The following is an 18,102-nucleotide window of genomic DNA, read 5'->3' as shown; positions in this document are numbered from 1 at the left end:
TGTTATAAGCCTACGTGTAAACATAGGTTAGTAAATAAAACTATTCTTGTTGAAATGTCATAAAAAATTAGCATTGTAAACCGTTATCATCAGAAGTTAAGATCATAAAATATGTTTATTACAGAAAAACCGATAAAAATGGAAAAAGAATGGAGTGAACTGACCTTCTAAAAGATTGTTGTGAAGAAAAAAATTCTATGCAGTGATTAGATCTCAGGTCATTATAGAAATTCATGGCTCGACGGAAAAAAGAATGTTAATTCTAGTTGACGCAGGCCGGAAAGTTGCCGTTTGTCGTATGGCCCGGGCAGGAAAATTAAAGTTGACCTGCTGCACAAGGCAAGGCGAGTCAACGATAGAGTGAACACATTTGTGTAAGAACTTTAAATCGGCAGCTCTGCGGCGATCAGAAAGTGTTGGCAGCTGAAAATGTTTACACATAGCACTGTATTTTTCAGATGAATAAGCGTCATTGGTTTTAAAACAAAGATATTTGATGAACTTTTTTTGAACGTACTCTAACTTGTCTGAGAGATATTTTTGAATGGGGTACCATATAATTGACCCATGCTCTAAGTTGGAGCGAACTAAGGATCTGTGCACAGATATATGTGACTTGGTTTTTGTAAACGAAATGCATAATTACTTGTGAAAACCAAGCATTTTATAACATTTTCTAACGGTATTGGTGACATGTACTCTAAAATTCAGATTACGAGTTAATGTTATCCCAAGATCTTTCACAGTCTCAACTCTTTCAAGTGCATGTCCGTTTATGTTATAACTGGATATAATTTTGTTGGTCTTATTCGTAAATGATATGACACAACACTTGTCCACGTTTAATTTAAGCTGCCAAACTGAACACCAGTTTGTTAAACGTGTAAGGGAATGGTGTAATAGCTCACACTTGCGCGGAACGCACTTGTTTGTAAAGTTCACTGTCATCTGCATACAGTGACAATTTAGAGTGCCAAACACAAGAGGACATGTCTTGTACATATAAAACAAACAGTGGCGGACCAATCAAAGACCCTTAATGAACCAGGAGCTTCCCCCAATGCGGTTGCTGTGAGTTCAAGTCCAACTTATGCTGGCTTCCTCTTCGGTCTTGCCTGAGTTGCACTGCAAGCAACCTTTGGATGGTCGTGGGTTTGTGGAAGGCTTTGCTTGGTGTCCTCTCACCATAATGCTGGCCGCCGTCCTACAGCGTTTCATAGCCCACGCTGAAAATGCGTGTGCGATAACTCATGTTTTGTACATGTAGATATATTGCACGACAAAAGATATTTGTAGATCGAAACGTTCTACACAATGAAATTGTTTTATTTTGGTGCATGTACATCTAGTTGATAAAGAGGTATATATTGTGTTTGTCTATTAACTCTCCATTATGGCTACGGGTAACTGTGCATGTATATGGTGACATTTGCTTGAATTTCTGTTTATCCAGATACCTACGAAATGGGCAAATATCTTTACTTGAAATTCAGCGTCAGTGGGGTAAGTTAGATCATTCTTATCAAGAACGCATTCACTTCAAAGTTTCAAAACGCTATAAGTTTCCTTTGCGCCGTCGTCTTGTGAAAGTCTAAAATATCAATATATTAATTTATTTATTTATTTGATTGGTGTTTTATGCCGTATTCAACAATATTTAACTAATACGACGGTTTTTTGCATCACAAAACATGGATAAGACCTTATAGGACGATAAAACTTGACTTGTATAGGAAGTAATTTGTGATAGCTTGCATTAAGTATATAACTACACCTGCAAGCAAAGTCTCACATTCTGAGATATAAACGATATGTTACATTATATTATGTGACAGTACTGGTCGTTCATATTATACCAAAGAATTATAACTCTTGCATGTTTCCACCAGATGGAGCTGCGAACTCAGGTGGTCAACAACAACTACACGATTGCTAATGAGCTGTACTTCAAAACTATTGACCTCTTTGGTTTGAGTCAGAGACCAAATCGGGTATTAGTTGACAGGGTTCGGTTGTCATCCCAACACATTACAAACTACAATGGTCATAGCAAGGTAGGTGTGTCTTAATTTAAAGAGAACCAGCAACGGCCAAGGAGTATTTTTTCTGTAACAACTTTCGATTATGTTGGACAACAGTCAAAATGTCAACAGTTCTCCTCATTCTTTTTCCTACTGAGTTCAACACATTCAGACATTCGGATTGTAAGATGGCACTTGATTGATCACATTGATAAGATACCTACTTTTGGAAGCACGAGGAGACGGCATGACGTTATCGGCGGCATGCAAGCCAACCATTCAGTCCAAACATTTGGCTGCATTTAATCCTGTGGGGAAAATGTCAGAAAAAACTGAAAGTATTCAGATAAAGCTTTTCAAAAGGTCTTTCAGGTTTACTTTTCTTTTAAATGTTAGATCGTGAAAAGTGCGTCCGAACAGTTTCCCACTGTTCTCCTGTTTTAGTGCAAACTGAACTGAATGAATTCATTGCATAACTGATAAAATTTTATTCAACCATATGTTCAGATACAAGGTCAGAAAGCCACTAGCTGCTGGTTAATGAGATCGAGGGTTCGAATCAAGCTCTCGCAGTTTCGATTGCGCGATTATGTCAGAAGGTTTGTCATATCTGTGAGGTGTAGTGGTGTGCGCACTCCAATCAAAACCTACAGGTAACCGCCGTATAAATGATATAGTCATTAGCAAGTCGTTAACTGCGAATGAAAGAAAATAAACAAGTAAATAAAGTTTCGATAAGGTGGACGACGAATTCCAGTTCGTTTGAATGTAATCATAATTTTCGATGTATTTTATTTTACAGGGCTTCCAAATCACAAACCAAATGCTGAACATCACACAGCCTCATACAATATCCTGGCAACTGTTTTAAGCGAGTGTGCATCAGTTTAAATTCGACACAAACGTTACCTTAAAGGCTGGGATTTCTTGGGTAATTGCATGAAGGGTCTGTCTTAGACAACCCGGACGATGACGTAATCGGGAAACAAGGGGATCAGCGAAATTTACTGTCTGGAGAAAACCGTGTTCGTCATTGATTTACGATAGCACTAGTATTTCGCAGTTAAGACTGAACTATTGTAGTGTTATTACACTGTGAATATCCAGTCGTGCTTTTGTTGACTATTTACAACTATATTGTTTCGTAGAAGTTAGTCTTACACGTATCCTCAAAATAAAGATGTGCGAGTTCAATCCCGGCCTCGGGCCAGGAATTTGTATGTTCTTCTGATCTCACTGATTGTGGGTCTTTGGCGAGAATTGGTGATCGACGACAAGCGTGTCTCATGCCATTTACATTTCCTGTAACGCCCCCAGCCAAATTCTTGCGCGTGGTGTTAATCAGCACTCAAGAAATATATATATATAGGTATAAAAGTAAGATTTTTCTGACGTGGAGAAATGATAGAATAAAAAACAATTAAGCTTTCTCAACTTTCTACGTCTTTGTGTTCCGACTCCAGTATGAATGAATAACCAAGTAAATAGATAAATAAATAAAACTCATACTTGATTGTCTTTATGTACAAATACATGATCCCTTTAACTGTTTAAACTATCAGCAGATTGAATATCTTGTCATAATTATGAATTGAGCAGGGTGGATCACATTGTACTGTTTACCAATCGTCAGAAGTTTTATCGAAGGCACACAGTGTTGTCAATCATAACTAGGACATGAATTGCCAAAGATGTTTCGACGTGTTATTTGCTCATTAAAATTTTGGTTTCACATAAATCGAATTAGACCAGTATTCTAGTGCATAAATAATATATTGTATAAGTAAATATTTAGTGCTGATCAAAATGTTCACACTGTTTTCTTTTGCAAGTCTCAAATTGTAACTAATACAAACCTTCATTTAAACGGGTACATGTTGTAGAGTGCTGATCAGGGAGCATATAAAACCCTGGTAGTATTTGTATACTAGTTGCCATTTTGTTTTGTTCATTGCCTTTTTCGAGTTATACGTAATGATGTGTTTAACACTTTTCTGATATTCAGCCAACAGGATTGCTGTTATAGTTTTGCACGATATTGCGCAAATACATCCAGCACACATGCGCAGTCTCATGTAACAGCACTAAGACATGTTTACAAACAGATTCCTGCCGTGGTTGTTGTGAAAGTCCACGCTGGAGGTTGTAAAAAATGACATCATCAAGTCGTGCAATCACACGAAACCGAAATGGGACGGCGTATAAAATCACGACAGAATATACCTTACACTCCCCGGATGTTGATTATAGAACGTCCCGAGCATTCGGGTAAAAATATGCTTGATATCGTATTTGTCGTGAACCAAATTATCCAACTGCTCGTCAAATACACTAACATCCCAGGTCGTGTGCTCGAGTCTCACCCGAACATGTATAGTTTTGCCAGATTTATCAGCGTAGGAAATGGGACTTACGACGCTTACGACTTTGCGGCTGGCGACACCGATGTTTCCGCAGAATCGCTGCGACCCATGTTTATTCTATGTATTCCCTGTCGGTGTTTTCAAATCACCACTAACAGAGGATATCATCTTAACCAGTTTAATCAATTAGTCGAGTGTTGTTAATTAATCATCTTATATTTTTGGAATAAAATAACAAAAGAATGTATACATGGCCCATGTTCTCACTGTTCAGGGAGGAAGGGGAGGTGAGGGGTTGGTCGCACTAAGCCGTTAACAACGCTCTTGTGGCGGTTATCACAGCCTGACGTTCACTCCAGATTATTTGTCCGCCAACATGAGATGCATATCTGTACTTCACAGATGTAAAATTTCTCAGCAATTTCTCAATAGCCGATATTCTTCGAACTTTAAAATCCTATCGTATTGATGGGATATTTTTTTTCAGTATGGCATCTATAAAAGGCATCTATGAAAGGCTCTTCCTGGCTCATTCATCGCTCTTACCAGAATTGATGAACCCCTGATCAACTATTTAGCAGGATCGAATCCAGCTCTTGCTCTGTTTTGTACGGCGGTGGTTTTTCTGGTTTTCTCCACTCAACCTAATAGTCGTCGTATACAACTCCAGTTACTTTGTATGTGCTGTTTTAGTCTTTGTTGGAAACATAGATAGTGATGATGTATCGGACTTTTCCGCGATTGGTATGGTAACCCTATATCTATTATATTTATATATTTATTTGATTTACGCCATACTCTTCCAACAACGTCCGGATGATCATGGGTTTCCTCCGGGCTCTGTCCAGTCTCCTGCTGGCCGCCGTCGTATAAGTGAAATATTCTTGACTTCGTAGAACATCAATCAAATAAATAAATAAATAAATAAATAAATAAGAAACATTGTCATTCATTCGACATTAAGGACGCGAGTGTATTCAACACAGGAAATTTGTAACGCAACACTTGAAGTGTACCGAAGGTTTCTGAAGGGGTATTTAACACAGGATGAAGTGCACGCAGATTGATCTATTTTCCATACTCGCAGCATCCATTTGGAGTAACAAGCTGGCCTGAAGCTGAAAGAAAAAAAAAAGAACTTTATTAGAAAAGTTTCAGTTATAAAGTATTGAACGATTCAAATGTCATGGATTTACTTATTTATTTGCCTGTTTTTTTAACAACTTACAAGAGTATATTTAACTCCCACCATTATAGTCGATTTAATGGGCGGAGTAGTGCTGGAGAAAACCACCGACATCTGGCGAGTTCCTGGCGAACTTATATTATCAGTGACATTCTAAATACAAAACATATACAACCTTATGCAAGTAAAATTTTACCTAACCAAGGATTGCCATGAGATTAACTCTAGGTGCGTATACGTCTATCACATATTCTTGAGGTTGGGAGTTGGCCTTTGTTATAGGCGCTTGTCTTTAATCGCTGGAACACACAGGGTGCAGGTTCAAACCCGACGCTGGATGGATTTGATGCATCGGCCACTACATCTTGCCGACATGGTTGAAACCCGTGAGTATATTTCTACTTCTAGGTAACTTTACGTAACACTGCGTACAGGTTTGTCACTTAGACTGCATCCTTTTGCAACACTGTGTGATACAAACATTGCATCGTTGTGCGAGACAGACACTACAGTACATACCTGTGTGACAGAGGCCGTTAGCGATGTAACCGATGGATTTACAGAATTTTCTCGGACTTTTCACTTCCGTGAATTCCGTCAGGGATCGAGTACAGGTGACGCTCCACCCCTCGGGGCAAGAGCTTTGAGTGTCTAAAATAATCGTTTATCACATTAGATAAGAATGGCATAGAAGTTATAGATGGAAGTGGTAAATAATTTATACTTGTTAAAAAGATCAAAGAGAAGAAGACAATCTACTATCATACTGTCAGATCAGGGCAAATATGGTGTTTTCAAATGCTACCTATATAGTTGATATAAAATCGTAAGCTAATTTTCCTATTTTATAAAATTGCACCTAGGTTAACATAATTTGCACCTAGGTTAACATAAATTTGCACCTAGGTTAACATAAATTAAGGCTGTTGACTGAAGATTGGTATATCGATCTTGAGCTAACGTATTTAAAACCATCGATCTCCACAGGTGCTTACCGGTCTGGCAAACGACCACGCCCAGCAGGCAGGCAAACAACACAGCGATTGTCAGGGAATTCATTGTGGTAGATGTCTGAAACATAGGTAATACACAGTTGAAACATTAACAGTGACAGGGTACCCGCTTAGAAACAGTTTTGGACAGCGATTGCGATGTTAGTCGAGTATCACCGCTTTCAGCAGGATGACAATATTCTCCGAACTACCTTAACTATATACCGGCCCGGATAGCACAGTTCGGGACCGGTAAATCCAGGATCAATCCTTGATCGAGTCACACCTAAGACTTTAAAAGAAGTTGTAACTTCCTCGCTTGGCCCGTACGGGGCTAGTTGACTCGTATCCCCGGGGCGGCTTACTTGCCTTCGGTAAGACGTCTCAGTGAAGCATCTGAACTAAATAAAAAGAGCGGTGGACATACTTCCTGCAACAAGGAGGCACATTACATGTACATGCACCCTAAGGATTCCTTCGTCGTCATATGACTGAAAAATTGTTGAGTACGACGTTAATACCGAAGCACTCACTCACCCTAACAATACGCAATGAAATACCTCTATCTTATTTATCAGTTAGCTTCTGGCACAACTTAAGCTTGGTCTCATACTTGCTCTTTGATTAACGGACTTACGTCGGTATTGACCGAATTCTAGACTAATATATACTTCAATTAACATCAGTTGCACTTAACATCGTTGCATATTTCTTTTACATAATTCTTTGTAAGACATGGTGTTAGGGGCGTGTCACTTGCCACTATTAAGCAATGAAATGAACAGTTAACTGGGGTTTCACCACTTACATGTGACCATTTGCCAGCTATCACAGCTATCACACTGTCGTCGCTGCTCTGATTTTCTATTCTGTACAGCTTTTTAAGTTGTATGTTAAATATCTTTGCGTGATTCACAAAAAGGTTACGTTTAAGCGATTAAGCGTTCTTTTATAATAACTGTCAAACTTTCTCTTGCATTGTCGCTGAAATTAGTTTCTGATCTGTCCACAGATAATTGGTTCAGTACATCGTCAATCATTTGTACAAAGTCCTTCTTCACTTCGTACTATACTCACTCTAGCATTTCCTATAGCAATTCTGGAATTTTACCTGAGCACCGGACATTAGAACGAACTATCCTTTGACCCGTATGCACAGTACTGAATTTCCATTTCAATGTTAGCATAAATATGGCTAAGTCTGAAATCCACCCTGGCTAGAGTAGTAAAACGTCACGGCTTTGTTTTGCATCACATGTAAACTACCAAGAATATACCCAGTACAAAACGTTTGACGACGTTTAGGAAGAACCATAAATATGTGTTTTCAAACTAGACGACTCCGATTACCTCGATATGTGATACCTGTGTTAACGGTACGTGACTGCGTCGTAAGGAGGCAAGACCCAAACTACGAAAGAAACAGGACGCGGATTCAATCCTAGTCATGAGAGAATTGTTAAATTTCCAAGCTTTCACTGACATAGTGGCATTACGTTCCATTGGATGTGTTTGGTACAGGTCACTTATCTCCCTTCAATGCGTTCAAATCTGCACGCCAAAAGAGGAAAATTTTGTTGGGAGCGTGGCAAAACTTGTTTGTGGTGAATTCCGCCATCCATATCGTTTAAGAAGAAGAAATTTAAAAATATGACACTATAGGCTGAAAAAGGCACATTTTTTTCTATCTGTTGGTGCCAGCTGCATACTTTTTTCGATTTTCGCCATACACGTAAAGTCTGAAACCGCACAGCTGGAATAAATCGCTGAGTCCATCGAAGATTTCTACCAGAAATATACCAAGTGCACTTCGGAGGAGGTTTCCGACGGCAATTCTCCTCCTAACACAGAAGACTTCAGGACTAGTTCTTAGGCAAAATGGAGTCGCCCACAGAGGATTTTGGCGCTGACTTTATTTATAATTTATCAACTTGAGGTACATATTAGCATTTTTTATGGCATGCACCTGCTAGGAAATGCATACTCTTTTCAATGGTAGATTTTCTACTCCTTTAAGTGAAAAGTGAAGTTATTAGTAAAACGGCAATAAAATAAATAAAAAAATACTTACTGTTGTTTGAAGTTGTCAGTTTGCACAGTGGTCTATGGTTTAGCAATGCCTGTGGTCAGTACTGGTCCAGTATTTAAGCAAACTGACCGGAAAGGTTTCATGGTTCGTCCATTCATATTCCACAGTAAACTGGAATTTTAATTAAATGTTATAAGTGAGATTACTTTGAAACCATTGTCCTGCAATAACAAATTTGCACAATATTTTAAGCGCGGTATTTGCTGGACAGAATTACAGCCATTTGCATGTCTAATTATGATTTCTCAATAAGAATGCTAATATTTCTTGATAAACATCGGTTATAATCATACACGAGCTATTAGCTATCTTGATACCACTTCAGGACTGCCAAAGGTCTGGCGAATCAAAGGGAGATAATTAATGACAATTACTTCCGGAGTTAAATGTTTACGCCATGGTGCAATTTCCTTTTCTCCATTAGGACCAGTCGCCGTACGGGTAAGAAATCTGTGTAGCCGTAAAAGGACAATGTGGCTAGTTACACATGTACACGCACTTAAGATATTGTAATCGATACTGATCTATATCTCATGATTGGCTGCGAGACAAAGTTTCGTTGTAATTTTCCAAACTGTTAACATGTGGTATATACATGTTTATTTCAACCGACGCCTGTCATTCAATTTCAAATCCATCAAAACTGAACGGTAAAACAATAGGTACCTTTGTTTACCAATATGAAAGAGTTTAACCTCAGGTAACATCACGATGCCATTTGGCTAAAGAGAATGGAGCATTCACTCACAAAGAAACCGTGAGTAGGGGCTTGTACATACCCAGTGCTTTCTACACCTAATCAGTCTTTAGTTATTTAAGTATGTGCAAGAAAATATTATATAAATAGAAATAAAGCTGGAAACAAGTGAAGCGGGAAGTGTTTGTCAGCTTTCAATGATGCAGGGGGTGTATATACTCGTCTTGACCTGTAATTAACAAATCAAAAAATGTATAACAATATTAAATTTAAACTTAAACTGCAGTTGTTAAATTGACGGAGTTTAAAATACAGACAATATCCATTTAATGAACAAAAGCAGAATAATTTTACAGGTTGACGATTTGGAATATATACAGTGACAGTTCATCCAGAATCCCTGGAACTCTTCCTTACAGTTGTGTCTAATTCCGCTTAACCCGGAACTAGGGGCGCTATATTCACCGTCTTGAATTAGATCGCCAAGTTGGATGCATGGACAGTTACAATCAAAGCGCATGTAAGATACATATTTGGATTTTCGACCTCTTATAGGCCGCTTCGGTAGCAGAATGGCGAGAACGTCCTCCTCGAATGCATCCCTGCATATATTGCCTAATTCTGCTTCAGCCATGGGGCAAGGGGGCGTGTAACTTGCAACTATTTATGCATTTACATGAACAGTTAGAATAAAACCCTAACTGAGGTAAACTGACTAGAGGCCGTATTACACCGGTTATGTGTGACCATTTACCAACTATCACACTACCGTCGCTATTCTGGGTTATTCTCTATGCTGTTCGTCTTTAATTATATCGTGTGGCCATTTGACCAGCTACCACACTGTAGTCGGCTGCTCTGGTTTTACTCTCTATGCTGTACGTCTTTAATTATATCGTGTGACCATATGCCAGCTATCCCACTGTAGTCGCTACTCTGGTTTTACTCTCTATGCCGTACGTCTTTAATTATATACATGCTACATGAAACTTATATTATTAGGTTACTGTGAAGTGTTTTGCACATTATGGAGTGGTATTGTACGAGTCCATGTTGTGTTGAAAATCCGTGTCGAGACGCCGCAGTCCAGATATTACATTCTTGGAGCAAAGAGTCGATAGTTAGGGTAGACATAACACGTTGGCAATTTATGGAATAAAACAACTCTGTTTCAAGGAGCAGAATACCTGGCTACACTATATTCAAATGCTGACCTAAGTTGTACAATACCACTTCTGTAGTGTACAGTTGTCGCTTATTCTACGTTTTAGTGTACGCCGTGTGCCATAATCTCTTTCTTTTAGCTAGCCCTCTATATGTAAAATCAGTCATACACGCTACCAAAATTGCCTTTCCTGACACAACACTCTTTACACACTGATATATTGGACGTTCGCATTATTACAAGGAAAATGAAGTTAGACTATTTTTTTCTAATTCAAAATGTTAAACTCAAAGTTAGAGTACTTTTTCTAATTCAAAATGTTAAACTCCATAAGCATGGTTTCGATCTCATTGTCTCGGGACACATCATGATTATTCAAAAGCAATTTGCATGCTGGACAATGGGTGTATAAAGTTACTTGTTTCGCAATAGCTGCACCAACATGTGGTTAGAACAATCCAAACGCAGTAACACAGCCTACATTGTCTCAGTGAATTGGCTAAGTTGTTTTTAATAACAGAATTTCCAACAACATCATCTATAAAACGATACTGTGTTAACATCATATACTACAAGAAATAAAGTCTGCCAGCAACCTGCGGCTGGTCGTGGGTTTCCACCGGGGTCTGCCCGGTTTCCTCCCACCATAATGCTGGCCGCCGTCGTATAAGTGAAATAGTCTTGAGTACGGCGTAAAACACCAATCAAATAAGTAAATCAAATAAATACAAGAGATAAAATAAAATTCATTTATTGCGGTTACATTATACTAAAATGTATAAGACAGGGTGTACACTAAAGTCGATAGCAGTTTAGGTAACAGGTGTCGCATTCCTTTAAAACATGTTAAACTCATTTTCCAGGATGCCGCTGGTTTTTGAATGACTTCACCCGAAAGCAATGAGTTCTTGCCGTGAAAACCTAGCTTATGCAGTTTGACAATATAAACTATAAATGTTTTGCTATGTACGGATTGATCTATGTCGAATTATTTTTGATTATAACACTGTGTGTGAGTAGTACCCACAGTACCCTTGTGCAGTTAACCGAATTTCTGATACATAAAGTGGACCGGCACTAGGGAAGAACAGGGAATTGTGTAACCGTTTAGTTCTGGAAGTAATCATCAGTTATCTCCCTTTGACTCACGTGTAACAGCCTCGCGTGTAATCATTTCTTTATCAACACAGCATATCAAAGCTGTTATTGATTATAACTGATATGTATCGAGCAGTGTAACCAAATTGTTGAGGAATCTTAATCAGACATGCAAATAGCTGTAATTCTGACCAGCAAACCCAGAGTGTTAAAATGTCGGACAAACTTTGTATAGGATAACGGTTTTAAATAATCCCCATAAAATTCTAACATTTGATTAAAACATTAATTACTACGGCATTTTATGATGGACGAGCTATGAAACCTTTCCGGTCAGTTTGCTTAAATACTGGACCAGAACTGACCACGGGCATTGCTGACCTATAGTCCACTGTGCAAAGTGACAACTTCGAACAACCGTAAGTATAATATTTAGTTATTTGTTCGTCATTTAACGCCAAACTCCACTTTCCACTCAGGATGTCTGTCCGCATCGTGGATGGGGAAAAACCGTAGTGCCCATGGTAAATCAACTAGAATTGGCGAGAACGCGTTATTGTTGAATAATAACTGGCTTTCGATGAGTGCAAGGCCCGAATTTTACCATGGTCCCACCAACAATAAGAGCTAGAAGCCCTTCAAAGGCCATGACTGAACCCGCATCTTATTAGCCCCGAAGTTGCAAATACACTCCAAAATTTAATTTGTTAATTTTAACAAAAGGTCTGTTGTCTGCTTAACACTCGAATGTATTCTGTTAGTCTAGTAGAATCCTTATGTTGAATTAATAGAAAATTTGTGTAGTATTTAGCAGAACAATCTGTTGTTATAACAGAATGCATTCAAGCATCACTCAGACAACAGGCTTTGGGTTAAAATTTTTTGAGTGTACAAGTCCTTCATCGTTGGCGTTGTCAAAGATTTTAAATACTGATAATTCTTATTTTGCTTGCAAAAATCAGAGAAAGTGTGACCACTGAGAGCAAAAGAAATGAAACTTTTGCTTTGTTACTCTCACGATCTATGTGAATGGGCTCTCCAGTATACGGCATTGACCAGAGTGCTTACGGGTGAAATGACAGTTCGTGCTCATATTTAATTCTCAGGTAAAATTTCACCACTGGTAATATCTGGACTTGAGTAGTGAAAATGGTCGAGGGGGTGCCTCCGTGGCAGAGAGGGTTTGCACGCCAGCGCGGCGCTATGATCCAGGATGACCCAATCAAATAAATAAATAAAATAATTAAGAATGGTCGACAATGTCAGAAATAAGTTGATCACTTCTGCGGTACTTTTTTCTTCCTTAAAGCTAGCCATGGATAGACCCCTCTTCCAGAAGATAAAGAAAACCTGCACAATAATACTGCATTTGCGGTGTTAATGTTTTGATCGCGTGTTGCCCTATATTTCAGAAATCTACTGCAATGAATTTCCTGCCAATCGCTGTTTTGTGTGCCGGCCTGCTGGGCGTGATCTTTTGTCAAACTGGTAAGCACCTTTATACGTGAGCTCTTAGTCAACAGCCTAAATTATTTTTTACTTAAATAAAACAAGGCTAAATAATGTATCTTATGGATGTTTAGATAAAATTTCATTTCAATTATAAAATAAACATCTGAAAATGCCGTCTTTTCCTCATTTGTTTATATGGTACATCGTCTTCTCTTGAACTTCTATTTTGTCTCATCAGTTAAACTACTAAAACTGATTTCTAGTCCTTTTGTAATACGATAAACGGCTGTAACGTTTACTTATTTAGAGTCTTCCAGCACGTGCCCTGAGGGTTGGAGTGTCACCTGTACACGGCCCCTGGCGGAATTCACCGAAGTGAAACGTCCAAGAAAGTTCTGTAAATCCATCGGTTATATCGGTAACGACCTCTGCCACACAGGTATTTAGTTTTTGTTTCAAACAAGGATGTAGTATTTGTGTCAGACAGGTATGAAATGTTAAGTGTCACATCGGTGTTACGGGCATAACGTACAGTGTACGGCGTCCTAATGACACACAGTATACTGGCACATCCGTGTTCCTTTGCACCTCCGGGGCCTCCGTGGCTCAGTTGGTTAGCGCGCTAGCGCAGAGTAATGACCCAGAAGCCTCTCACCAATGCAATCGCTGTGAGCTCAAGTCCAGCTCATGATGGCTTCCTCTCCGGCCGTAAGTGGGAAGGTCTTACAGCAACCTGCGGATGGTCGTGGGTTTCCTTCCACCATAATGCTGGTCGCCGTCGTATAAGTGAAATATTCTTAATATTCTTACGGCGTAAAATACCAATCAAATAAATAAAAAATTTCAGTCAAAATTTCTTTAGACACGCAAAAAGCACAACTATCTCATTTGTAAGTAAATATGAACAGAGTATCCAGAATCATAGGCACTCTGCTTTTATAGTTGTCTGATGTATGAGACTAAAACACTTCTTGCGTCTTTCAGGCATCTTGTAAAACTTTTGGCAGTTTTAAATTATTAAAAGTGACTCCATACTTGTTTACAATTTTTTTCGGTTCTTTGGCGGTAATGTTATTTTGAAAATGATTAACCGCGAATGTCTGGTTGACAGCTGATACACGAATGTGTGTTACGACGCCTAGATTTGTACGTAGTGTAAACGTACCCTCTGACATACATATTCTGTGGATGCCATTTCCTGCCTAAACCTAGGTTAACTTCCTTAAGGCGCTGTTCGTTTAATGTTCAAACCAACCACACATATCGCATGCATAACTGTGAAGATGATAGACACAAGTGAGATTACAGGGAATTTGTCGATTCCCCTCGTCTTTGTTAGTTAGGCCTTGGTGATAGTAGGCGGACATAGACGCTCGTGCAGCCATTTTAGCAAAGTCCGGCTTTCGTTTGACCACATCTCTTTCACCAATAATTGGGGCGTCTGTGGCCTACGGAATTACCACGCCAGCGCAGCGGAATGACCCAGCAGACTCTCACCAAGGCGGTTGCTCTGAGTTCAAGCCCAATTCATGCTTCCTCTCCGGCTGTTCGTGGGAAGGCTTACCAGCACCCTGCGGATGATCGTGGGTTTGGTCCGGGCTTTACACGGTTTCCTCCCGCCATAATGCTGGTCACCATTGTATAAGTGAAATATTCTTGAGTATGGCGTAAAACACCAAACAAATAAATCTTTCACCAATATTATGTGTATATCTGTAAGCCACATGTGGGAATGTTCATAAGTAACTACTCATTGGTCGGTGGTTTTGTCCGGTCTTTCCTGTCTCTTTCACCTATAATACTAATCGCCATCATTTACAAGAGAAAACTCTTCAGTATAACGTTAAACACCAATGAATTAAATACATTACTCATTCACGGTCTTTAGATGTTTTATGACTATAAACTTGATCTCCTTTTGTCTTGTTCCAGCGTCAGGCCAGCTTGTCACTCCCAACGGATGCTGTGAGTACGGGAAGTAATCCGATCGGCGGAATATCACTGTAAAAAGACCCCTTAAGGATTCTTCGTTACTCTTTAAATGTTATGTGGAAAATGTTCTGTATTGAATAAACTTACAGCTGTTGTCAAACGAATGACGTGTACTAAGTTTTAATAATCAGAATTAAGATTTATTGCTTTATTAATTGATGACCACCTGAATTACTAGGTGTGGATTCAAATCCGGTTGTCGGCAATTTGTAAGATCCTGCAGGTCTTTTGGCACCCTCGCAGCATTAGGCGATGGTCTAGTTTTAGCAGTCTAACGTTACTTAGTTAAGACAGCTTGTCTTCCAACAATATGGTGATCACATCTGAATGTCATTCCTGAGGAGGCTAGTCAGTAACTTGCTCGAGCCTGGTGGTTTACACCATGGATACTCTGGTTTTCCTCACCCAGACATCGCCTTCGTGTACTGTTATAGAAGTACTTTCTCCACTGGTCTTCTGATTATAGACGTTTATAGGCAAATACAATAGGGCCGAAGACTGTACCAATACGGTGGAATTGTTCCAATTTTGACTTTGGCAATGAATGGGGGTCAGCACGCCAGAGCAGCGCAATGACCCATGGTCCTCTCACCAATGTGGTCGCTGTGAGTTCAGCTCATGCTGGCTTCCTCTCCGGCCGTACGTGGGAAGGTTTGACAGCAACCTGCGGATGCCGTTATGTAAGTCAAATATTCTTGAGTACGGCGTAAAACACCCATGAAATAAATAAATAAATAAATTTTGGCAAGGCCGTAGCCCAAGAAGCTCTGAACCTATATACTAGGAGCAGAAGATATAGACATTCAGCCTTTCTTTGTAGTATGACTATGCGAAATCCTTTGTGATATGTGGCGATTCCAATCAACCTCCAAAACTATTTCTGCGAAAACGAGGGTGTCAAGGTTATTCCACCAAACACCTTCATTTTAAGTTCCTTACGTCTATTCATCGTGTTGAATTATATTGCCGCGTTGGATACATGAACTGTTGCTATCAAGGGCGATATGAGATGTATGTTTTATTACCGACAACTAATATGCTAGCATGGTACACAATATGAACACTGATTTCACTCATTCGCCCTGAACATTCATTGCGCCTTTCCAATATCATTGAAAACTGTTTACTTTGTATGTTTACAGTTGATTGTCATGACTTCACACTTTAGTTACTTTCTTAGATCTTTGATGATTTGTGTTAAACACCGTTTTGGGAATTGTCTCGGATATATGCACCGGGTACGTATATTTTGGGTGAACGCTTGTCGGTTGTAATATTGAAAGCGCAATGGAAGGCATATTACATCAGGCTGGGCATAAAAGCAAGAGAAACGCTGGCGTGAAGTACATTTCCGATGAAATATTTCGATTAAAAAAATTGGCCTAGTAAAATGCATTTAAAACTTTGTATTCTACGGTGGCCTTTTCTGAACATATTGGGACCTATGGCATCACATCAGAACCCGTATGCATGAACATTCCTAAGAATTTCATAGTGCTGAGAAATTCTTACACCAACTAAAATATCAGGTCTCTCCAGAAACTCTTAAGAACTATTCATAAAAATGATAAAAAAGTAAATTCTTAATTTTAAGTTTGCCCAAGACCACTTTTATCTGCCTAAAAATTGTTGTTAAAAACATTAACAGCATGGCTGGCCTTTGACCAAACGGATTCCAGTTTAAAGAAAGGAGAGATTATTTATTAGAATATAATAATATGAAGCTGTCAGATTTCGTCTGGATGATGCGGGAAACTGTTATACAGTCAATAGTTAGGGACGACATTTCAAGTGGATCAAACTGGACCTACAGCTTTGTGTTGACAACTCTACCTTTCTTGGCAACCGGAAAAATGCAGCTGTGCAGTGGTGATGATATGGGTGTCACAAAACCATCGGTATCAAGAGCAATCACATCTGCCTTGCTTCAAACAGAATGACCGCTCTCTGACTGAGCAAGAAATCTGCTATAAACAGGTCGAGTTTTACGCTATTGCCCAGCTTCCAAGGTGTTGTTGGGGCTGTTGATGGTACCCACATTCAAATAACTGCATCATACACGTATGAAAATTAGTTCGTCAATCATCACAACTACCACAGCATGAAAGTCCAAATTGTTCAGGATTGTAAATACAACATTCTTGACATTGTGGCAAAATGGCTGGGATCGACACGTGATGCAAGACACGTTCCGGCAACTTTCTGACACTCATCGGGTGCCGTTACACATACATCTGATTGACGACCTCGGCTATCCATCCAAACAACGCCTGCTTACCCTTTTTATCCGACGACAAGCTGGTAATCCAAAAAATTACAGCAGGTAATAAAAAGAGTATGTCATTACCCACATTGTTTTTCATAAAAGAGTTGTCAACCTTGACTTTTTATACGAGTATGTGTGAATATTTTAGACTTCACAAGAGGACACACTTTACAAGTTTACTTCAGTTGCAAAAAAGATTGTCAAATTAAAAAAAAAACCATTTTACAACAGCTGTAGAAATTTAGAATTTAATTTCGAAAATAAACTGTTCGTAGCCATTGAAGCACAAGATTTAGTTAATTTTCTTCTAAACTTGAGAAGAAATAGCTTCTATTCTCTGCTTTGCACTTCACAAAACATAACGACAGAAAATAAAACAACGACTATTATCAATCCTCTGCCCGGTAATGGACGATCTTTTAAACAGGTGGAGGTCCACCACTAAGTGCATTTGGACGGGGTGATTCTATATCAACGTTCCATGGATATGTCGGAAGAGACATTCGTATATCAGCCGTCAACCAAGATGGACGCTCCTGGTCAATAATATTTATTGTTTTTTTTTATGTTTTACGCCGTACTCAAGAATATTTCACTTATACGACCTCGGTCAGCATTATGGTAGGAGGAAACCGGGCAGTGTCCGGGGAAAACCCACGACAAGCCGCAGGTTCCTGACAGACCTTCCCACGTACGGCCGGAGAGGAAGCCAGCATGAGCTGGACTTGAACTCACAGCGATTGCATTGGTGAGAGGCTTCTGGGCCATTGCGCTGCGCTAG

The 18,102-nt window shown here is 39.3% G+C and overlaps 1 protein-coding gene across 3 annotated transcripts in view; it reads left to right on the top strand.

Annotated features, from left to right (window-relative positions):
* Positions 1-4,631, top strand: part of LOC135479549 (sucrase-isomaltase, intestinal-like) — a 41,443-nt gene extending 36,812 nt beyond the window's left edge. For all 3 annotated transcript variants that reach the window (XM_064759429.1, XM_064759430.1, XM_064759431.1), the window contains exons 21-23: positions 1,454-1,503; positions 1,890-2,054; positions 2,824-4,631. In XM_064759429.1, the coding sequence (XP_064615499.1) occupies positions 1,454-1,503; positions 1,890-2,054; positions 2,824-2,892 (284 nt within the window). In that variant the 3' untranslated portion in view covers positions 2,893-4,631. The remainder of the gene's footprint in view (positions 1-1,453; positions 1,504-1,889; positions 2,055-2,823) is intronic.
* The last annotated feature ends 13,471 nt before the right edge of the window (positions 4,632-18,102 follow it).

This window comes from Liolophura sinensis, chromosome 12 (genome assembly GCF_032854445.1).
Source record: "Liolophura sinensis isolate JHLJ2023 chromosome 12, CUHK_Ljap_v2, whole genome shotgun sequence".
NCBI classification, from domain to species: Eukaryota; Metazoa; Mollusca; class Polyplacophora; order Chitonida; family Chitonidae; genus Liolophura; species Liolophura sinensis.
This window is presented reverse-complemented; position numbering and strand designations above follow the sequence as displayed.